Source organism: Cydia strobilella, chromosome 17 (genome assembly GCF_947568885.1).
Source record: "Cydia strobilella chromosome 17, ilCydStro3.1, whole genome shotgun sequence".
In the NCBI taxonomy this organism is placed as follows: Eukaryota; Metazoa; Arthropoda; class Insecta; order Lepidoptera; family Tortricidae; genus Cydia; species Cydia strobilella.
The window spans coordinates 4,361,480-4,386,890 of record NC_086057.1 but is presented as its reverse complement, the minus strand read 5'-3'; the positions used below and the strand labels follow the sequence as shown (position 1 = coordinate 4,386,890).

Genomic DNA, 25,411 nt, shown 5'->3' with positions numbered 1-25,411 from the left:
TACTCCCTACGCTCGTGGTTCAATTTTGGGATCTTTCGCTTGCTCGGGTATCAATTATAAGCACGAGCGGTTAAACAACAACTTTGCTCGCTTGTAAAACAAATAAGTATTTTTATTTGTATTTATTATTTTTATATGATTTTGACTCATGTCATGTCTCTTTCACTGATGTGTTAAAATTGTTTATTAACAAACGAAACCGTCAAAGCCATCTAAACGAGAATACTTAGGCCAAAGGTACTGGTGGTAGCGCCATCTGTGCGAGAATCAAATTTTCTTGATTACTGAGGCACGTTTTTAGGGTTCCGCACCCAAAGGGTAAAAACGGGACCCGTTACCCTTTTACCCGACTCTGCTGTCCGTGATAGCTAGACAGTTGAAATTTTCACAGATGATGTATTTCTGTTGCCGCTATAACAACAAATACTAAAAAGTACGGAACCCTCGGTGGGCGAGTCCGACTCGCACTTGGCCGTTTTTTTCTTAGACTTTCTTCATCTTATACGGAGTTACATTATATAGGTTGATGAAATGAAGTAGTACTTGCGAACTAACCTTTTATGGATTTTTGGTGTCCGAAGTTTTTATTTTATTTTTATTTACTGTACATTTGGATTCCAAAAAAGCTTAACGACTGACATAAAAACCTGTACGTAAAGTGGAAGAGGTAGGAAATAGGGGAAAAATTAAACAAAATCATAAAAACGACATCTTTAATTCACTATTGAAAATAATGTACACTATTCAAATAATTTAATAATGACTTAACATTAACACCCTTAAATACTTGAGTTCGTAAAGCAATATTTTTTGTAGCTTTGGTAATTTTCATGTTAAGTAATTTTGTATATTTTAATTTAAAACCGGTTATAATTTTTATTTCAGAGTAACGAAATGTATAAATAGCTATGTAAAAATAACAAAATCTATAGTACCCACCCATATATCACTCAAGATTAGTCTCTGTATTTGTTTAATTGTATCTACCTAACAGGAGGGAAGAGATACCGAGATACCATTACCATAGAGAGTTATAAAAGTTAAGACTAAGGACGTAATAAAAGTAAGAAGTAAAAAAGTCATTCGGTCATTGATATATTATAGAGTCTGATCGGAAAGAGAAAAGTAGTGGAATGTATGGTACCATACATTCCACGACTCTTCTCTTTCTGAACAGACTCTAGCTAGATGCAAAACTTTATCGGGGTTTTCACTGCCATATTTATTATGTCGCTTCAACATCCGCTTAAACATATTGTTTAATTATTTAAGTGGACTCCTTGAATCGGCATCCTCATACTGAGTGTTGTGGCAGGTCGAGGTCGAGGAGTAAGCACATAAATTAAAAGCGCCATACGAAATGGGACTTGTACACCATTTAATACAAATGATGGGGAAAGCAACTTATTTGTATGGAACTTGGTGGGTACTATAGTAGACAGTAATATACTGACTGACTGATAGTACTTAATGATGTAGCGGTTTTACCTGCTAGAATTTTACACATTTATATACACTAACTTAATAATTAAATGTACCTACTTACAAATAGTCACATTGTATAAAAATATATACAGATCATGAGATCTGATGGTGATGAGTGTTTTGTAATGCGTCGGCTTACATTGGCAGCACTGATATATATGTGACATATTTGGTACTTTAGGCGCCTTTATGAACCATAATAACTTCTAGTTGTTTAGTGAGGCCTTTAAGGGCTTTGTTACATCTACCTTTTTGTCGGACACTTTCTGCGATCTTGGGACATGAAAACAACTTTTCTCTGTTCCTCTCACTAGCAGAAAGTGTCCTCAAAAATATAGTCACACCAAACACGGGCTGAAAATAAGCACCTTATTTAATGGGTGGATTCACGAAATATATATTCTATACAAAAAACTAGGGGTCATTCTTAAGCCGGGTCCAGACGGTTGTAACGTGTAATGTAATCGATCCATCGTGTAAACTGTATAGTTAACGCTATCTCTACTGAGCTCGTTCACTTACGTACTAACAATGGCATTATGTTGAACAAAAGCCATTATGTCTTTTGTGCCTGTGAGCGCGTGGCCTTTGTGCCTGAGGCTCCCACACAATAGCCACGCGATCAGGCACAAAGGCCACGCGCTCAGGCACAAAAGAAATAATGGCTTTTGTTTAACAGAATGCCGTTGTCAGTACAGGTAAGTGAACGAGCTCAGTAGATAGACCGCATACTATAACACGAATCCATCGTGTAACACGAATTCTGCGTATGTGGAGGGCACTACGAGCATCATATATGTAACGCTCGTGCCGGATCCATCGCCTGTCGGTTCTTAACGCGCGTCCACACGTTGACGCTATATTCCACGTAATCTTATCTTACATTACATGTTACAACTGGGGCCCATTTATCAAAAGCTTGTTGCTTGTAATACAAGTGGAAGTCCCTTTTTGACAGCTTTTGTTAGAAAAGAACTTCCACTTGTATTACAAGCTACAAGCTTTTGATAAACGGGCCCCTGGTTGTACACCCGACTGGATCCGGCTCTATACAATGGTCAGTGACAGACAGATCAGTGCTTAATTTCTGATGTAATTATGCGGGTGACTGGATTCGGGGATCAAACTTATATAAATTAGTAGCCAATGCCGACGACTCTCTAACGACTAAATTAAATTCGCAGGCGTTCAGCCGGCATATTGGCGCACGATCTTGGCCCATTCCGCGGGGAAGTTGCGCTGCACGTAGGACAGCGTGCGCTGGATCTGCTTGGTCTCCTGCGGCGAGCACTGCGGACAGGCGCCGCGCAGCACTAGCGGGGCCAGGGCTGGAAAAAACGAGTAAGAAGTAAGGAACTAATAGAACACATTAAAATTTCATTTGTAAAGGAACCAATCATATAGTTGGTTTGTATTTTTTTTATGTTTTGGGTGGGAAGTTACGTTACATACGCACGCCAGCACGGTCGCCAGGACCAAAGAGTCACTCAGGTTCTTATGAGCCTCGTATGGCTCCTCTACATGATGGGCCATCATACTGGCCCACTAAGATGGTAGAATATGTCGGATTGCTTATGGCGCGGCGAGATGGCGTTGGGATGACTACGGTGTCAGTTTTTCGTCCGCACATCAAAGGTAGTGGGCCAGCCTTGGCAGTACGCATCTACACGTGGCCCATTTCTATAACTATATCGGGTAGTTGCGTTTCATCGTGTGAGGAGGGCCGTAACCGTAGGGCGCCTCGCTTAGCGCGCACTTGAGCTGCCGCATGATGAATCGTTTACGCAGCCCACTACGTAGGCGAACAACACGCGAACGCTAAGCGAAGTGATGCGGCGCGGGGTGAATCAATCCTTTGATACCTATAAAAGCGTCGCTTCGCGTTCGCGAGTTGTTCGCTTACGTAAGACGCAGCGTTATCATTGAGCACGCCGAACGCTTCCTTTGCCGGTGAGTCCAGTGACTGGTCCACCTGACTAAAGTAACTTACTTTTGAGCCTCTTTCCGATAGGGTCACAGGGCGCTTCGCCGAGTGCGCACTTGAGCTGTCGCTGGATGAAGCGCTTGTCGTTTAGCGCGTCTTCGAGCGCAGTGTCGGACACCGGCGGCCGCGCCTGCTGCGAGCACACGCACGCCAACACGCTCGCGACAACCAAGAGTGATAGTTTCATCTGAAACACAACGATGTTGACTTTAAATGCTGAACTAACGAATGTGAAGAATCAAATACCTGCTTAGGACGAGTACGACTAAGAAAATTGAACAAAATTGTATGTTAAATTATGTATCTTCTTGTCCGGATATCTCTAGACGAGCCCTTTAAAATGTGTTGGTACTTATAAAGGAAATTTTCGCCCCAAGTCCAATATAAATTACATATATAAAACAAGGAATATCATCATAAACGAGATGGCGCTTGTACAGCTCCATACATTTTGCGATAACTGATTGTTGACGTTTGACAATTCAGTGACCCCAAAACATATGGCGCAGTACAGCGCCATCTGTTTTGAATGTCTAACTAAGGGGCACGTTTTTTTTTCTTAGACTTTGCCTCTCTATTACAATCAATTCTCTTTAGTATCACTTGGTATCACTCATATCATAGTTGGTAGAGCGCGGCGGTGTGCTGGGTAATTTAATTACAATCACCAAAGATAGATCTCCGTAATAGATGGATACAGTCTAAGGAAAAAACGTGCCTCGAAAATCAAGTAAATTTGATTCTCGATCAGATGGCGCCACTACCTTTGGCCTACTCTCGTATAGATGGCGTTGACGGTTTCGTTTGTTATTTAACAATTTTAACGCATATCAGTGAAAGAACATGGGTTAAAATAATATAAAAATAATTAATACAAATAAAAAAACATTTATCCATATATAAAGACATTTTTTGATATTTTTAGTTTTAGTTTTAATCGTGTGTCGATAGATGGCAGTGAATTTACTGTGGCTACCATAGGTGGCTACAAAATTTACTATGACAGCTAGTTCGGGTCATGCGGGTCATGCCCTGCCCAGTATATATATTTTTTTCATTTTAATTTTATTCAAAACTTGAGTTTTCACGCGATATTTTATACAGCTGACATAAGTGTCGTTTTCAAGCAAAAGGTACCACATTGTCGCATGCCATAAGAACGCTCTGACAGGTTTTTCGTATAAAGATACAAGCAAGTTTCGTCCTTATGGTAAGCGACAATGTGGTACCTTTTGATTGAAAACGTCACATATTTGCATGCCGTTACGCCTAGCACAAGTGGGGCGCGACAGTATCTCGCCCGCGAGATAGACTCTACCCGTCTTTTTCTAACTGTACTTATTCATTAAAGATTTTGGTCCGTCTATCAGTAAATTTATGACGAATCTAAAATAACCTTGTTCCATTACAAACCTTGCGTCATTTAGAAAACTGTGACCGCTACAATAATGCCTAACAATGTACCTAAAGCGCAATCGACTGTCCCCGGTCTTCAGTCCAATCCACGCCAAAACCGACCGGAAACCGTAAACTTGTCGCCAATGTCGCCATACAATTCCGCGGGCAAGCTGCACATAATTTCGTTGTTTTTTTTCTTTCGGAGTTCAAGCATAAGACCTTGCAACTAATGGCATATATGCGATATTAGTTAATCGCTAGTTAAGTAGAGGAGCAATGAATTCAATTCAATCGATCGATCAAATGCCGCAATGTATTGCAAATCGCATGAGAATCATTAGATTATCGATGACATTTGGAGGCCTATTCCTATTACATTCGTTACTCGCAGCGGTCGGCAACCTTTTAGCAGCCAAGGGCCACATAGTAGTTAAGGAAATTGACGCGGGCCGCACTTTGTTATATTTGTGTCATTTTCAACCAAAAGGGTACTTATTGTCGCTTGTCAGTAAGGCCCTATTTCCATATAGCTTCAATTAGAAATCAACCTTATCAACAAGCGACAATGTGGTACCTTTTGGTTAAAAACGTCACATTTATGACTTTATCAGGTATTGTCGTTTATCAATATTACATACAAAATAGCCAGGGAGGCGCGCGGGCCGCAAGTAAGAGGTTCGCCTGTTGCCGACCGCTACGTTAGAGAATCGAGTTTTACTCACTACCTACTACTTAAATTGGAAATTAGTGACACAAAGTTACCTCATTCACACTAGTTAAGTTCTCATTCAGTTACGCCAGAAGCAACCTAGGTAGCAATACCGTGTCGTTTCATTACCTTTCAATAATAGGTTAGCTTAGCACTGCGCCGATTCCCGCGCTTTCACTTCACCGCCTTTCAGAGCCTGACTACCGTATACCGCTTCCTGTCAACCTCTTGTTTAATCCTCGTATCGATTTCCGATTGTTTATGGCCAACGTAAATTCGATTGCGACCATAAAAAAGAATGGGCACTTTTATATCATCAAAGAGAATTAAGTACACATAGAGTGCTCACTCCATACATCAGTTTTGTTACCAAAAAAAAGAGTATTATTTTTGTAGTCGAAATCTAGCGTCAAGTAGCGGAATTATCAGTACTACGACTCGACAATAGACGTCGCGACGAACGGAAAGTCTAATGCTCAAAGATTTTATTTTCAACTCCGTCTATTTATAATATTAGTTGTAAATTGTTGAGCAATACAGTTTTCGCCAGTCGCGACACAAGTAACATCTAGTGTCGAGTAGCAGTACTGATAATTCCGCTACTTGACGCCAGATGTCGACTACGAAAATAATAGTCTTTTTGGTAACAAAACTGAAGTATGGAGTGAGCACTCTATAATGTCTACTTAATTCTCTTTGGTAACACAGTCCCAATAGCCGTGTTATTGATTGAGCTCTACTGTGGCTTTCCATTACAGAAGGGTCCTTATGCTTCAAGTGCAATAACGTCCTTTCTATCTGAAATTCCAACAGTAATTGTGATAGAAAGGTCCATATTGCACATGAGGCATAAGGGCTCTTATGAAAAGCCACTAGGTATTGATATATACATTGCGGCATTTGATCGATCGATTGAATTCCTTGCTCGGTACCTCGGTAGTCGGCAATGTACCGAAAAATAGCTGTCTTGTCTGTAATTTGCTGTACAAAAAGTCTATCAATTTTTGTGGGGGAGGGGTCAAATGATAATTCAAATTGATAATAATTGAAATTGATAATTCAATGAATACCTATATTAGGTAATCCGTATTTTTTGACATTTAGATTTTTATTCTAGAAAGTTTCTAGACTAGTATTTTTTATACAATTTTGGTGTTTGACGATCCTTTTGTGAATAATTATTATTAAGTTTGACATATCTATAATAATTCAATGTTTTTAAGAATAGGTAATAATAACTGTATCAATAAATTGCTCTGATATTTAAAACTTGACAATTTAAAAGTGCTTGTTGCTAGGCCTATTTGAATAAAAAAAAACATAACATTGTGTATGACCACTGGCCGATTATTTTCGACTCTAAGGTTACGTCTGTAGAGCGTCATAGTGGGATAAAGTGTACTTAATACAAAGAAATAAAAGCGAGTAGGTTTTACGCGAAGACAAAATGACATAGTTTTTTGGGTTTTTGTTTCATCCAGATTCCCAACTTTCGGGAGCAGAAGAGATACATTATACTATACAACCTCCCTACGGATCCTACTGGTATTGGGCTTAGTTTTAGGGAAGGTAAGTTGCGCAGTGGTTTCCTTGTAAAACGTAGCATTATTTAGTTGGGAAAGTCTACCTTTGAATTTCTCTTTAACCATGAAATATGATATAAAATTAAAAAATTTCACATCTTCAAATCTTTGTCAATAGGCCAGGAAATAAATGCCCAAAAAAAGGTATAGGGAAATGCTTGGATACAATTTTTGACTTCGTAGCTTTGAAAACTGTAATAGATGTCATATATTAAAGAAAAACTTGTTCGTAGCTTTGTTTGGACTAGTTAGGAGGTGAACATATCAAAAGTCCCCGGCCGTAACCCTGGTGCTGGGGGGGAGAGAGGGGTTTGAAGGTTCCATTTTTCGGTTTTTCGATTATATCTCGGAAACTATGGGTCTGAGCGACTTGGCCACTTATACAAAATGAAAAGAGATTTAATTTGTTACATGTTTTATTCAGTCAAGTTTTTCGATATCTTGTATAATTTTTGAGATATCCGCTCTTGAAGGTTTATTTAGGGCTCTCATTTTTATCTTGATAATCTACATCAGTGAAGCTGCTAGGCCGGGTTTGGAATCGTTTTCGTATAAATCGGGGGTGCTGAATTCATTCAACACGGGTCGTTAACTACACTGTTGTAACCCAAAATTACTCACTTCGCGATTCGTCTCAGCGGTAGGCCTCGATCCTCGATCAAATCACTACAGTTTAATATTGGACATTTATTTAGTAACGTGTTTGCCGGCGGTTTGCCGCACAGAGATAGTGAGTGACTAAACTGAGAACTGAGCATCTACGGTCGGCATCGGCATCGGCATTGTACCACACAATCGACAAGGGACGTGCAGAGAATTTTAATCTGTGGAGTAATCAAAGTCTCGCCAAATATACTGACTGTGGCCGGTAACAGGGACGAATAATTTAATCGTGAATTAAAAATAAACATAAGCGGGTGTAGTCTTTGACATAAAATTACATGTCACATGTGACAATACGCGGTGATTCATCGATGTTTATGATTGACAAGCCACGATGTCGGTTAGTATAATTATAATTTTAAAACCGCAGAGGTCTAGAAGAGGCGCAAATTTGCTTCTGTTAATACCACAACCTGTATACTGTGTAGCAACTGTGTAGTCATAGCCATAGCCAATGCCCAATGTCTACAGTCATTGGTTTTTATGCGAACAAAGGATGGGAATATATTTTTGTAGGCATTGACTGAGTGATTCATTGACGAACGAGTCTAACCGGTTGTAAATCGCGAAGATTTTAAGTAAAGTGTCACTTGTCTTTACGAGATGCCAGTGTGGCCGTGTATGTAAAGCCTGACCAGAAATATATGATCATTGTCAAGAGGGCGCTGTTATTCTCATATTATGTAGGGTGACAGTTCAGTATAGTATGAAAAAATTAGTTCCAGTGAAATTCCGCAACATGGCGCGTGATCATATATTCCTGGTCAGGCTTTAAAGCTAATTCAATTGTTTGTCGTATACCTTACGATACGAACTTGCGAAATTGCAAATTCAAACAAACTTATTTTCTGATGGCTAATGGCTGTTAGAGCGGTTTCCACTTTTCACATTGCCCGATCCGATGTTGGATAACTCGGATAAGACTTCAAAGAAATTTAAAATGCTTTTTTATCTTTGTTTATTAATTTAACAAATGTTTATTATTGAAAAGTTTTATTTTTTATTTTTTATAACGCCATAGGACTTTGACCCATGTTCTTTCACTAATATTTGTGTTAAAATTGTTAAATATCAAATGGTGTCGTCAACGCCATCCAGCCGAGTATAGGCCAAAAATGTGGCGCCATCTATTCGAGAATGACTTTTTCTTGATTTCCGAGGCACGTTTTTTCCTTAGACTACCTATTTATCTTATACGGAGTTACATATATCTTTGATAAGAGATTAAGATGACACCAGTGACTGAAACCAATTGCGCGGAAAAGTTTTATTGTAATGAAAACAATGTTACCTAGCTGTTTCAAACCGGGTCACAAGTGCCCGAAGATTTACATGTGAAAAGAGAAACGGAAGAAGGGGCCTGAGTTTTAAGACTTTACTTACAAAAGTCTTATTTTCAAAAGATTTTGATGACACGCATCTCACGAGATCACAAATAAAGTCATGTCTGAGGTGCGGGGACGCAAGTTAAACTATAATGTAAGTTCGAAGTGTGTATACGTTGTATACGTATATTAATTACCGCTTTTCCATATTCTTGAATAAAAAAATAATTAAGTGAAATAATTTGGTCCCGACGAGATTGCGGGAAGTCATGTAACAAAATCTTAAATGAGCAGTTCCCCTTGACCCAAACTCAGCACTCGATTGGTGCCGGATTCGCGCGTAACCATTAGACTTAAAACGCAAAGAAAATGTAACTCGGCAAATTTTCTTCACGGTTTTACCACAGTTTTACCTTCATTCGAGTTACCTTCGGCTTGAGCGGCCACTGGGCAGCCTTGGGTTTAAACTGCATCCTTTTTGTCATGCATAAAATTATGGCCAAGCAAAGCAACTTAAATTATATCAATATTTTAAACGATGCCACGAATAACTGATTTATTAAGTATTCCGTCGGACTCATGGTATTTAGTCGGTATCTGCGTATTCATCCTTCGCCTACCTAGTTTTTTTATGTATTTTTCTAAGTTATTATAAGCACGAACTGTGTCACAGATACGGTAATTAATTTTGATGATGAGCATTGTAGAGGCATTCTATTCTTAGATATTAGGTTTGGTATTAGGTAATTCTAAACGTACCGAACGAACACTTGATATTACAGTTGTAAATATACTACACCTCAGAGTTTTGAATGATTCACGGTTAGTTTCACTAGACTTATAGTCACCCGTGAACATGATGCATGTAACTGCGTCGAAATATCGGGAGCTCACAAATAATACAAAAGGTAATCACGGTCTATATCCCGGTCAATATAAGTCTAGTGATACTACACCTCGTGCGAAGCCGGGGCGGGTCGCTAGTATGTAATAAAAAGAACTCTGAGAATATTAATAACGCTATTTTACGGAAATTTCAAACATTAGGCCTTTTCCCTTACTTACTCCTCCTAATCTATCTACATGCACATCTAGCATTTCTACGGTTCCATTGAGGAAAATAGTGAGAATATGATTTCAATAATAATTTTGAATGAATTAAATTCTATAATAAACTTGGGAAATCGGTTCCAAAAAAGTAGTACCTAGTAGTACTATAAGATCAAGCCGGGGGAGCATTAAGATGAGAGTGAAGTAGACTTAAATATTAATTAAGTATATGGAAAAAAAAAGTATATGGAATGTAATCTAGAAGATTAGTCTAAAATAAATTATCCCAGCTTAACATTAAGCAGTCCAGGATATAGAGCCACCCAGGAGTTCTGTATTATGTAAGATTATGTAGAGCCTGATAATACGTGATTACTTAAAGTAATCTATGAGTACCTAGAAAACACCCACGACTCAGGACACAAATAAATGCCCTTACCGGGATTCGAACCCGGGACCATATCGGCTTCACATGCAGGGTCATTACCAACTAGGCCAGACCGGTCGTCATTTATAGCAAAGATAGATATAACTCCGTAATAGATGGATACAGATACAGTCTAAGGAAAAAACGTGCCTCGAAAATCACGAAAATTTTAATCTCAATCAGATGGCGCCACTAGTTTTGGCCTACTCTCGTATAGAGGGCGTTGACGGTTTCGTTTGTTATTTATAATTTTAACGCATATCAGTGAAAGAACATGGGTCAAAATCATATAAAAATAATTAATCCGAATAAAAAAAACATTTATCCATATTCCATATATAAATACATTTTAACGTATTTTTATAAATCTTCATTTTTAGTTTTAAAGTGTGTCGATAGATGGCAGTGAATTTACAGTGGTTACAAAATTTACTATGACATCAGTACCGCTCTATCTAATTATATCCTCTTTGTTTATAGTTTTAGTTGTAGTTATATGTAGATTTTAAGTTTAATTGATAATTTTTACTTTAAGGATTAATTTATTTTTGTTTACTCTCATTTATTGTTATGTGTTATTAATGTCACTAGTTAGAACAACTATGTTTTAGAGAGTTTGTGGCGAGCTGTTGGGGAGTGACGACCCTACGGACCCGAGTGCTCCAGAGAGTCGGTCGGGGTCTCCGTCTCCGGCGTGCCTTCGTCGGTCGGAGTGGACCCCAAGGGGACCCGCAGGACTCTCAGCTCTGGCTTGCCTTCATTGGCCGTCCAGAGGGGAGTCGTAAGAGCTATATGCTCCAGGGGTGGAAGTGAAAGATGCATAAGACGCGAGTTGGCACAGTGGCTGTTAACAGTCACTGGGTAGAAAGCGGCGCACACCTCTCGACACCCCTGAGCCGCTCACACCGGTGTTGCTCCTGGTCGTCTTCACGACGGCAGTTTCAGGGGCCCATCTAGTCAGCGGCAAGTCACCACCTGCCTCGATAACGTGTTTTAACATTGTTATGGCAGGTGTCCGGACTTCTTTACAATAGCCCAGTCTCATTGTCCAAACTTCAATCCATAGACCGGTATACTGTTCACTTTTTCTACAATAGTCTGTCACCCACCCTAACTATTACTATTAAGCTACTCTTATGCTAAATCTTATGCTAACCACCTCTTAAGAATTTACCCCTAAAATTTGGCCATGTGATCGTCTAGATAGTAGTTAGAACCCCTCGAAGTGTACCGTGAAACCCTAGATTCTTTAATGAGTATCGACTAAATTTTGGACTCCGGTATTATTCTATTATTACCTATATTTTAAGAAATAAATATTTATGGTACTGAAGATATATTATTATGAAACTAAAGAATAATTCAAAGAATATTTTAATAGTTACAGTAGTAGAAATAGTAGTTTGTGTAGCTTGGGAGGAAATTGACATATTTACGGTGAGGCCGCACATCGAATCTTGAACGAAGCAAATGATTCCATAATTGAAAACTGAGCGTAGCGAAGCATTCTAAAATAGTATTCCGAGCGTAGTGATGAAATTAATATTACAATTTTGTTAAATCTATTTGTGTAATGTAAATGCTGTTAAAGGCTTACTACATATGACATTATTTAGGTAATTGCAGCATATATGGTTAATATGAGGTTAAAAATGTTATTGGAAAAATGAGTTTAAAAATGTTTTTGGTGAAGTCCCGCTACGCCTATTAAGCCTTCGGGATAACATACGAAGCAGCACTCCCAGGATAAGCCCATTTACACCCTAGCTTTTTAGGAAAAGTTATAATTATACTATCACCTTCTAAACGATGTGTGAGTTCACACGTACTGCTTCGCATGCTCGATGCGGGTCAGAAGGCCTTATCCCGTTTTAAAACATCATTCGGGTCACCTATCCTAACATTGTAGCCAGACGGGCTAAGACCAACGCTTCGCAACCTAAGCATTCCTAGATGATCTGATGAAAGAAGCGCCAAGTATCATCAGTCAATCAAAATTACTTCTTTTTTATGTTCAAAAGCTAGGGATACTGATCCCTTTTCCCCAATCCCCAAAACTGAAAGAATAGACTGTATTTCTAGTCTTTAGACGCACAAACGAAGTACTAAGATTATTTACTATATTTTATGAGACAGAAATATCAAGTTGAGCATTATTCCACTCAAATTCCCATTGGACTGCTCTTGCCTGCCAAGGGGTCCCTAAAACAAATCATTCTTCTATCCCAGAACGATCTGTATGCCTAAAACCAGCTTGATATTTTAAGAATTTATTTGGAAATACCTTAGAAACCTGATTGCAAAACTCAGTACCTCGTCTTTACTCCAAAAACCAGAAATTTAATAGATAAAAATAAAGATTTCATAGGAATTCTATTTATTTTCCCCAGATAAATTAAAAGTTTGAAAGATTTAGGCAAAAGAATCCTTTACCTTTTAAATACACATATTTTAGGTTAATGAAGCCATATTTTTAAGTCTTTAAAAGAAGAAGTTATATCAACCATATCAGATTCTTAGACCAAGCATAAAAGAGACCCTACACACAAATACCTACAGACAAATAGTGTATGACTCTACCCTATTTATAATCCTACCCTCTGGCCCTACTCTATGTACACCCAAAGCACAGATCGCACTTACCATTGACCTAGTGCCTTGGAATATACACAAGTGTATCCCTACTAGAAGCTGGAAAGTTCGGTAGACCAAACCGAGATTAGCAAAACTAATGGTCCGTGTATTTGACTCCCCCTCCTACGCCCGCGGGCTAAAAGAAGTAGGAAGTAAGTCGCCCTATTCCGTGTCTATCAGTGGATCGGCACCCTTTGCACACACCAGCACCAACCACATGAGAAGTCCTGCCGCAACTAAGACTAAGTATATAATAATAATCACGACAGAATCCTTCCCCGCAATCAGCACTAGCATGCGCCAGAGCACCGAAATATATAAATATATTTAATAGGGGACCAGATCCCAATTACTGCCGACTTTAGTGAGCTCAGATTACTCCGAATGGCACGCACGTGATGCCCTCACTTCCATCTAACAGCTGGGCTTTGAGACCTGGGAGATAGTTCATCTCTTATGTTGGTAAAGAAGAGATGCCAGGCCCTCTCAAGCCTGGAACTAAAAGACTCCTAACCACCCATCACCTTTAACACCGCCAGGCGTGATGAATGTTTAGTTGGACAAACTGTCAGTCCAAGCAATGATCTGGCTTCAAAAATAGCAAAATACCCCATAGAAAAAACACTAAAATAACTAAGAGTAATTTTACTAGTATAAATTTCTCACAAAACAAACAAACTAAATAAAGAAGTGAAATTCCCTTAGGCACCATTATCCAAGCTTAACATTACGAAAATTACTTCTCGCAAAATTAAACCTAGACACAATTTCAAGTACCTGCTATGCAACGATATTGTCCCTGCATAACGTGGCGGCACTTAGAACAATACAGTGTAGAAAATTTCACTTCACGGCACTCAACACTACACACAACACATCAGTAAAGAATCTCCACTATGGTCCTAGTTTAGCGTTACGACGATATTGTCCCCGTAAAACCAAACACAGACCAATTCCAAGTCCTTGCTATGCAACGATATTGTCCCTGCATAACGTGGCGGCACTCGGAATAATTCAGTATCGAAAACTTTACAATAAAATAAAACCCATACATAGCAGCAAAGAATCTCCACAATAGTCTAGGTTCAGCGTTACGACGATATTGTCCCCGTAAAACCAAACGCAGACACAAATTCTAAGTTTAAATTTACCAAGATAATTCCAAGTAAAAACAAACACAGAAAAAGTAGCAGAGAAACTTCGCTTACCAGTACGAAAATTACGCCCAAAAGCCAGAGTCACGACTAGTCCGATGGTTGAAGAATGAATGAATCCCCCCGTGCCCGCTCCGGCCTTTTATACCTTTTAGTAGCGACAGGCGACTTGCGACAGGCGACAGGCGACAAGCGACCAGCGACCGGCGACTGACGACAAGCGACCGACGACTGGCGACATAACAATAGGATATTGACGACAAGCGACCAGCGACCGGCGACAGGAGACCAGCGACCAGCGACAAGCGACCGGCGACAAGCGACCGGCGACATAACAATAGGATACTGACGACAAGCGACCAGCGACCGGCGACAAGCGACAAGCGACCGGCGACTGGCGACAAACGACCGGCGACATAACAATAGGATACTGACGACAAGCGACAGGCGACCGGCGACAGGCGACAAGAGACAAGCGACAGGCGACCAGCGACAGGCGACCGACGACAAGCGACAGGCGACAGGCGACCAGCGACAGGCGACCAGCGACAGGCGACCGGCGACAAGAGACAGGCGACAGGCGACAAGAGACAGGCGACAGGCGACAAGAGACAGGCGACAAGAGACAGGCGACCAGCGACAGGCGACCGACGACAAGCGACAGGCGACCGGCGACAGGCGACCGGCGACAAGCGACAGGCGACTTATTAAGACAAACATTATCCAAAAGTACCAGGATACCAGAATTGAGAAGGAGGTCGTTCGCCCCATGGCACATAACGGCGCTCGACTCAAGAAGAAGGTCATATGTCCAATTGTGATTACTAATCCTTACGGCCCATATCTTAACGCTTACAATCACTAAATGTCGATTTCCCCGATATCTATCCCTTTCACGCACGCGATGTTTTAGAAGGACAGAGACATTTACAACGACATCCACATTTCACGCACACATAGATAGCAGTTCAGTTTGAGGAGCCCAAACAAATTATAAAAGAAGGTGCGTTCTGAAATCCATTACGTATGAATCTGATATATTATTTTACTTTATGATATTTTTAGTTTATTTCCGAATTCTTCACTCACTTCAACGTGTTTTACGTTTATTAATAACAAATATGTTTAAAACAACTTCCGGAAATTAAGATTTAACTATCTTTTACACGTAAATTTTACGATCAGAATGTAGTATCAAAAACGTTATTGCATGTCATATTGTACCAGGAGCACCTAAACGTCAGTTCGACATCCTGTCAAGCTGTCAGTCTCCGTGTCATTGTCAGCGCGCTGCAATTTGTTATTGAACCTTTTTGTTTATTTCTAAGTTAAAATACGGATCAATTTAACGAGAACACTAGTGTTAAATAATAAAACATGGAATTAAGTGCTTTAAGTTTCATCTGTCAGAATACTTAGTGGAATTATGAACGAAATGTGCGACTGAAGAGGATTTCAGTTTTACAAAGGTATATTTTCCCATCTTCTATGTTTTTTGTAATGAAAAATGAGCTTAATACTGAGCTATTTGGATACGACCAGTCACAGCCGCCCCCGATTTAAGTTTATTAGAAATTATTACAGTAATTTATAAAAAACTTCAATCTACTCTAGATTAGTCGGAAATTTCCCCCCTTTTCTAAACGTGTAGTGTGTATTCCAATACTAAGTGACCGCTAGTGACTCAGCCCTGAAATCAGTTCATTAGAACTCTGTCAATGAATAATGATGACTCTTTCCCCAGAAACTTCGCTCCGCCAGAAATACCAGGTTGTGAGTCCGGTAGGTTCTAATAACCCGTCCTTGCCAGTTCATCCCGGCAGCGGCGAGTATTCCTTCCCTCTATGCGCCGTACCCCTCCGTAGAAGAGCATCTAATGAAACAGCAAAGACTTTCCATGCAAAACGAAGAGACCTTTAATTTTTATAAGTACGAAGCCTTCAAGCCTCATCGCCAGAAATTCAAACCAAATTTCATTACCCTATCACCTCCAGTCACGTTTTTTGGCGCATGTCTTGTACTTGAATAAAATATACCGACTTAAGTTTGTTTGGGTGTTTTTTTTTTTTATAAAACAAACTTAAATTTGACACAAATAAATACCCCATTATGGTATGATAAAATATTTTCGTCTAAACTAAAGCATCGCTTAATCAAAATAAATAACAATAAAATTATTTGCTCAATAATATACCTCACTTCCATGAAAACATATAATTGTACTTCATTAACCTCTTGAAAAGAGCCTCGCCCTTTCTAGACGCTCACGGCCCATCAAAATATGTCGAATGTCGGATATATCCCATCCAAGCCAAGGTGTGTAGAGTTTCGTATTGGGCTTATTACCTTGTGTAGTTCTGGCTACAAAAATCTACCCTCTAAATGGGTCTAGTCCAATGGACTTTAACCTACTGATAAGATTTTTCCAGCCAGATGTCCCATTTTCCCCCCCGTTTTGTTCCCCTTGCAAATGCCGACAAATCTAGTTTATCTTGATTACCCTTAAGCTTTTGTCTATCTGTATCAATCCATTCTTTCCAATACACAAATACATTCATCTACATTGACTTTCATCATCTCACATACAAATCCTCACACTCATAACATTAAGCATAAACACTCAAATCATAATTTTCCTTCCTCATTCGCTCTTTCACTCGATCGATTACAGACAGCCAACGCCCCAACAAGTAATCAACAAAAAAAAATTTATTATTAAAACTTGAATAATTATTTTAAACAAATACACCTGTCCTGGCCTGATCCAATACTAATTCATTATTTCTAGTTCTAGATGTTTAAAAAAAATTGTGGCATTCATCCCGAGCCTACCCTTAAATAATTTTTATTAGGTACTATCTTTACTTATTAATTACTATTTATAAAAAAAAATTTGAGCAATTATTAAAGTTAATTGACTAACGCGAAAAAAAAAATGCACTTATTTAACTTATTTTCACGATTCACTAGATTTTGCTTTGACTTTCAATTGAAAGCTTCATCGGAGATGACACCTCATGACCCGTTTGCCCCTGTCTTTTGCCTAACAATGTCGTTCAAACTCAATATTGTCACACCATTATGCAGTAAATCGGCGTTGGAGAAGTACAATTAGTTGCAGAGAAAACGACCCACCTTGCATATAATATATGCAAGTGCTAACCGAAAATGTATAAGGATAGTGGAAAAAGGATCTGCACAAACGCCTAGGCATAGTGCAAAGTGAAAGGTTTTTGGATGAACTAAATGACGACCTCAGATGGTTGCGGCCCTCAATCATGAAGAATCGAGGAAAAGAACAAACGGAAAATACTGCCAACTGTACATGAAAATATAATCCCGAGTAACTCAATTTATTCCACTTACAACAAGGGCGCTCTACAAAGAACCAAAAAAATTTCACGCAATAATCATATATTAGCTAATTGTCATACAACTCCGGTCTCATCACCTTAATACTGGGCAATTTTGGTTTAATGAACCTACCTAAGTCACTTATTTAAAACAAAACTGTACTAAAACCCCGGAATGAATTTCATATAATGTAGAAACAAAATATGTATAATGACTACTTGTATTTGTACTACATTGTCTTTATATGATTAGTCCATTGACCAATCAAAATAATTCAACGATACTCTTGAATAAAAACCCGTATGACATTTATAATGTTAATGATGATAATAGTGACGAATCATAAATTTTAGAAGCCTACCATATATGCTGCAAAACATGTTTATTTTAATTTCCACTAATGATCACTAACAACCCCCACAGCATTCACACCACAACCCCAAACATACAACAATGATTTCCCTTCATATCAAATTAGGTTTCAAAATCTATAACATAAAACATTTCCTATTTTTTTTATTTGATTTTAGCTACCTCATATTAAAACAGTAGAATAAAAAATAAAAATGTAAGTTACAAATATAAATTTTCTATTGAACGTTCAAAACTGTTCATCCTCTTCTTGGTTGGTGTCTTTATCCCGTAGTTTGTCTTGAAAATTCTCTGCAGTCTTTATGACGGTGGCAACAGGAAAACAGTGGTTGTCTTTGCTTGGTTACACGAGCGTCTTGAAGACCGGCCAGGATGTCTCTTGTTTTACAAATTGACCGCACAAATATTCACCTTTCCCACTACACTAGAGTATTGTATTGTACTCTTGAAAACATGTAACCACTATTTTCTTACACTATAATTCACACTCACAATAAACCACACTAGACTTGAATCATAACACTTTTAGACTTTTAGGTATCCTAGGAACCAAGTACTTAACCTACTAACTTTGTTTTATAACACTGCACAAGTGCATAACCATAATAACTGGTACAAGTAAGATTTAAAGAATTTTGAAAGAAAACAGACTATGGAACTAAAACAACTTGATTAGAAATGAAGCCCTAAAATGATCCAAAGCAAAGTAAAAAATTGCAACATTTGTCTAATAAAAATTAACCCAGTTCACAGAAAATACATAATAGTTGAAACTTATTCACTACGCGAGATACGAACTTGGATCATAAGCATTTATATCCCGTAGATTAGTCTACCCTAGAGACCGTTAGGCTATTAAGGCGTTAACAAACCAGACAAATTTAGCAATGGCTTTCACACACTGGATTTCTTTTATTTTTCAAGTGTGCGTAAAGCACTTAATAAGATGATAACTAACTCAAAGATTTTTATTTTTCTTAAGAAAACCCAAAACCGAACGCAAATATACATATACACTGCAAACAAATTATTACGGATTTTTTTTTGAAAAGCACTACTAATTAATATTTACGTAGATAGAAAACCCAACAAGTCTGTATATTAAAATTCCGAAATGTTTCTCCGAGTTCGTCAAAATATTCGTACTCACCTATGTACATTCCTCACTCTATTACACATGTTACACTTAACTGATGCACATGTTTTCGTGCTTTCTGACTTACAAAATACACAACACGTACACTACGTATTTCACTTTCGCAAATGAAAAATAAAACAATGATACTCGCGCACATAAATAACTATTTTCACTCAAATACGCATTTCCGCTAATTTATAAACCTTGTCCGAGTTAGGTCCTGCATTCGTATTTGTCTAAAAACACTATTTATTTCACCCTGACACCTAATACCATATTTCTTGTTCAAAACAAAGTTGTCTTGTTTACAAGACCGACATAACTGATCATAACTGATTTACCCTGATTTCATGGCCTACTTTGTTTATATGCGGCTAAACTAAACTTGTCAGTGTTCTTCATTTGTTTCACAAAGGCTTTTAATAACTAAAACCCACTAAGTTAAATCTTTACGATTAAACTGACTTAAAAAAAACTAGAACCATTAACGCGATGCTCACGGGCATACGGGTCTCATTCAACTGTCAACAAACGTTTCAGTCGTAATTTCTCTTTTAAATTCGAAACTATAACTTGATAGTCACGTTCGTCAGTAAAAACGGCGGTAATCTCGAAAATGTATGCGTAAAAAGCTGTCTTCCATAACCGCGCTCCAAACTATGCGTCGCGAATGAGTGTGGAGGGACCTTAAAAAAAAACTTGAACCCCGCGCTTGCCGTTGAATTGTATTTTACTTTATCGATTTTTAGAATTGATTTTCTTTATTTTTCTTATATTTAGCAAAATATACGAATAACGTCAACTATAACCCGTCAATGACAAGTGGCAACACCATTAACGAATGTCATTTACTTACGTTACTTACACACTATAATACTAGATTTACATTCGCGTCTCGTGGTTCGACTTATGGTTCGCACAGGAATGTAAACCGGGCTTAATAATATCACTATTCTCCGTCAGATGACGTATTAATGGCTGTCGTTTCCCGATCCGAAAATCTACATTGTCTATACTCATCCTTCTCTTTTAGGTGCCAGACAAAGACAGTATGACTCTCTCTCTGTCTACGCTTGAAATGAGACAGTCCTTTGACAAACTATATTAAAACAATTACATATTAAAATGAATGATATTTTATAGCAATCGATGAATATTAATAATCAACCTTAAAATATGGAATAACAATAATAAAAGAAACCGTCATCTACAAATTAATTCGATCATTGCAATTCAAAAACCGTCTAAAGTACGATATCTAGCTGGCTCTATTTTCAAAATTTTATAATTTGGTAAAATTTATCAACAATGGAAAACTATTTTTCACTGCATAAATGAAAATGGCAATTTATTTATTTATTTATTATCGATACTAAATGAAATTGATCGTGCGAACTCATCTTTTTGCATAAACGTCATTCTCTATGACCACACACACACATACATTTCCTACAACCAGCAACACGCATGCATACGCTATGCGACGAAATTAAAAACACGTTCCGACACTCCTGACAATACACCAAACAGGACCCACTCAAATTGGTCGGATTCTAAGAATGATTTCGAAATTAACTTGTCTATAGCTCGTGAAGCTGACTTAGATATAGGACCCTATAGATGGCGCTAGTAAATTAAGATTAAAATGAACAAAAACGCTAATATTATATCATCTAAGGTTTTTAATTTTTATGTAAAACATTTGAATGGTAAAAACGCTTTTATACAATGTGAAAAAGTCAATAATTGATCTAATAATCTTAAACCATAAACTACTTCGAGAGTAAGATGCAACGTTCCTCTTTCCTTTTCTAGCTTTAAATTATTATTATTTTTTTGTCTATGGTATACTTTCGCTGCCACCAATCCGCCATATTTCGGATCCTGTTTTTATTGTAGTTTTTTTTTTCTTCATAAGATTACTTTTATCAGATTACTAAGGCAAAAATACATTGCTTAACTAAATTTAATGACAGAATTTTAAAACAAAAAATATTCTTCTAGGGTTTCATAACGTTTTCGCGAAATTGGACAAATATATTTCAAACGTCTAACAAAATGGAAGTAAGTAAGTAGTAGTGGAAATAAGGCTTTTCGAACTTGAAAGTGCAATATATTATAAAAATCATAATTGTATGATAACGTGGGCTAAAAATAAACAGGCTTTGCTTGGCCAGTTAATGGCAATTTATCACTACACTATAAAACAGAGTCCCCGCTGTGTCTGTCTGTGTGTATGTATGTTCGCAACAAACTCTAAAATTTAATGTACGGATTTTAATGTGGTTTTTGCCTACGAGTAGAGTAATTTTTGAAAAAGGTTTAGGCATATAACTAGTTGAGGTCTCGCGTAACCCTTGCGAAGTCGAGGCAGGTTGCTAGTAATGAATATGTATTTCCTCTTAACAAGGAACCCGCTGTTGTTTAACAACTTGAAGTATGTAGACCTAAGACCCTTCTGTCAGCACAAACCATCTATCATTCAAGAAGGTTCTTAATCAATATTACATACTTGCTCACTTACTGACATGTATTCTTTTTCCCTGCTGAATTAATTAAATATTGGAAGCAATTTTCAGAAACACATTCTTAAACTATACTATCTGTTGCCACAATTTATTTCTACTTGCCTATGCATTAATCATTTTAGACTGAGCGACTTAACCATTTGGAGTGAGCGCCTTAATTTTTCCGGAGTGGACACTAAATATCATTTTAATGTTAACTATGTACTCATTTATTTAACTGGTAATAACTATTCCTCTATTGCAATAAATTTACCAATATATGCCGAATTTTTCAGCAAACAACCTAGTTGCCGGCCGACCGTGGTATTTCAAGTCGAGTGAAGAAAATTTTCATTGCTGCTTTCATGGGTTCTTCTGGATGTTTTGACAGTTCCCTAGTAAGTACGAGTGTAACTAATTACTATGCCACTCAGAACACAATTTTTAGACCAAGTTCTACTTAGAAAATAAAAAAAACTAAGTTTTTCCTTTGTTCAAAAAATAATAATCTGAACTGTTTATTCTTACTTTCCTTACTTACTGCGAATACCCTACCTCTAATGAATAATTGACACTTAATTAGACTAATAAATACAGCCTACTTGAACTAACTTTTAACATTTTTAATTTCAGTGTTTCTCGGAGGACTGTCTGAGCCACAGCGTCGTTTATTCAGTTGACTTCAATGTACATCTACCGACTGCTTCTTCTTATGAAAGGTATCTTATCTCATTATATAAATACAAAACTTATTATTATAGGCTTAAAAAAAAAACTCATGACTTAAGTCTGAAATTAATATTTCAAAACTCTGAACTGTGACTTCCCGGTGAAAAAGCAGAAAGATGAAAACTGTTATTTAGCCTAGCATACCTTATGCTAGACAGAGTTAGCTATACTTAGTATACACTTAATCTAGCTTATCTATGACCTAACCCTGGAAATGAGTCCTGTAAGGCAAACATTCTCAAACTTTTTTGGATTTTGAAAAATTTAAGCACTGCCTATAAAATTTCCCAAGGATGTATTTGTATATATTTTTATTAAGTTATCACAACATTGCCGAAATTTGGGAGAGTACATGCGACTGTGTACCCGACTAAATGCAGACTGGTTTTGTTGAAGTAGCCTCATATTTCAATACACTTCACAAGACTTAAAAGTAATGACGCGCCCCCGCGAATGGATGTCTGAAGAAAAATATTGTTGTTTTGCCCAGCTAAAACTGACTAAGGCTACTTATTTTTACTCTTCATTAACTGAGATTGCTAACATTTGTATATTTTATTTCAGGCTACAAAGGGCTACTGATACTTCAATACTCCAGTTCTATGGCCGTATATCAAGAATTTTGCTGTAACGATAGCTGCCGTCTACACTGCATACTACAGAAAAATGAGCCTAATGTTCTTTCTCCATGTTAGGTACTTAGAATGCTAGCTTAAACAACTATTTATTATTATTTTACTGTAATCAGAACACGATTGAAAAATACCGTCAACAGGACAATACTGTAATCCTAAGTCATCCTATGATAATACACATACTACAACTTATGCTTATGTATGCACACCGTTCGTCCAGATACCTTAGTGCGTTACATATATTAATCGATTTTCATGAAATTATTTGAGCGGGAACATAGCAGCTCACAGATGCCCAATAGATAATTGTAATGACTATAACAGTAATCTATACACATTTCAACGCTATTCCTGGTAAATATTGAGACTTTTAGGGTTCCGTACTAAAGAGTATATAGATAAATGTCCATACATATGTGTATGTCCCACTAAATTTCTAAAAATAATTGTATGATGTACTATTACTTGATATTTTAGACTAAATTTCCTAACATGTGCGGTAGATAACTGCTTGTCAGGCGTACCCACTCAAATCCTTGTTCATACATCCATAGATACACGTTTATTCTACAGTAGCAAATGTATGATGTCTACATATACCAATCAACGTGAACTTAGTTCTAACATCATATGTGATTGTCCCTTAGAGCTACGCTCAAGTGATAAATTGTGAATAGCTACCTTTTTCCCAATATAGAAGGCAAAGAACAGCCGGGCTACTTGAGAATGTAAGTGATAACCGTCGCACCGCAAAACCAAAAGGGTTGCAAACGCGTTGTCGACATTCAAAATAGGAGAATAAGAAAGTTACAGAATACGCCCCCTCTTCCTTAGTATTTTTGCGTGTAAGTGAACCATTACACGCCCCCTTAATTTTTCAACTAAAGCATACCTACTTCTTACACAAGTAGTTATCTTAGCCTAGGTTATCTTAGGTAAGCTTATTTCTAGACTATTGGCAACGGTCTCCTAGCTCAAACGGTAGCGATCCTGTCTATAAATGTAGCCTGACAGAGGCATGCACCTACGTGTATTTTACCACAAATATGTGCTCCCAAGTCTTGAATATTATTTATTTATTTATGTATGTACTTTATCGATATAGGTATGCACTACGCCGCCTAGTATAGGGAGCGTGCATGAACTAGAGGGCAATGCAATTATATAGGGGGCAGCACATAAGCAGTCAGATTTTTGGTACGAAATGTAAATGTGAAGCTTATGCTTCCGATGTAACCCACAAGGTGGCGGCACCCACTATACTAAAGAAAACGTACGAGAACGGTAGATGGTAGCACTTTCTTTGTCAATGTGCATATTTATGTTTCCGATTCAGGCCACTAGATGGCAGACCCTCCAACACTATAGACCGTCCGCGTTTGCTTACACTGAGGTTAGATTGATATGTGAAGCTGTTCCAAAATATTTACTTATTTATTTCATTGTTATTATTGGTACCTGCGAAGGAGCTAAATTCTTAACGAATCTATGACGCGCGGGAAATAAGTGAAAGCTTTTGCTTAAAATAACCATTTTAGATGCTAAAATTATAATAAATGAGCTTTAATTATGCTATTTTGTTTTTCAGACATCAAGAACGCAAGAAAATGAATCTACAATTGATTCCATGACACACATCCTAGCTCATGAATATGAAAAGGAATCCCCACCCTACGGCTGGAAAAGAAATGAAAATAGTAGAACTAGTTTATTTTTATGAATCAGTAATTCAGGGATTTTTATTTTATTTCTATGTGTACATGGAAACTTGCTAATAATAAAATATTTGTTTCATGACTTTTATTCAAAACCACGACAAAAATAGCAACTATTGAATAATAAACAATGTTTCAAGACTTATTTAAATCTACAATAATAACAGAGTCCAAAATTAAATGCACCCATTCCATTTCACGCCAACAAAATGTAGCCAAAGGCTACTTTTGCATAGCTATATTTTGAAAACCCATAGTAACCCAGGTAAATTAAATCCTGGTCACGGCACCAAAATGTCACCCACCCTAACTATTACTATTAAGCTACTCTTATGCTAAATCTTATGCTAACCACCTCTTAAGAATTTACCCCTAAAATTTGGCCATGTGATCGTCTAGATAGTAGTTAGAACCCCTCGAAGTGTACCGTGAAACCCTAGATTCTTTAATGAGTATCGACTAAATTTTGGACTCCGGTATTATTCTATTATTACCTATATTTTAAGAAATAAATATTTATGGTACTGAAGATATATTATTATGAAACTA

The 25,411-nt window shown here is 37.6% G+C and overlaps 1 protein-coding gene across 1 annotated transcript in view; it reads right to left on the bottom strand.

Annotated features, from left to right (window-relative positions):
- Positions 1–2,591: 2,591 nt before the first annotated feature.
- Positions 2,592–25,411, bottom strand: part of LOC134748834 (ejaculatory bulb-specific protein 3) — a 28,706-nt gene continuing 5,886 nt past the window's right edge. The window contains exons 2-3 of the mRNA XM_063683643.1: positions 3,476–3,656; positions 2,592–2,813 (exon numbers count right to left, since the gene is read on the bottom strand). Coding sequence (XP_063539713.1) covers positions 2,674–2,813; positions 3,476–3,656 — 321 coding nt within the window. The 3' untranslated portion in view covers positions 2,592–2,673. The remainder of the gene's footprint in view (positions 2,814–3,475; positions 3,657–25,411) is intronic.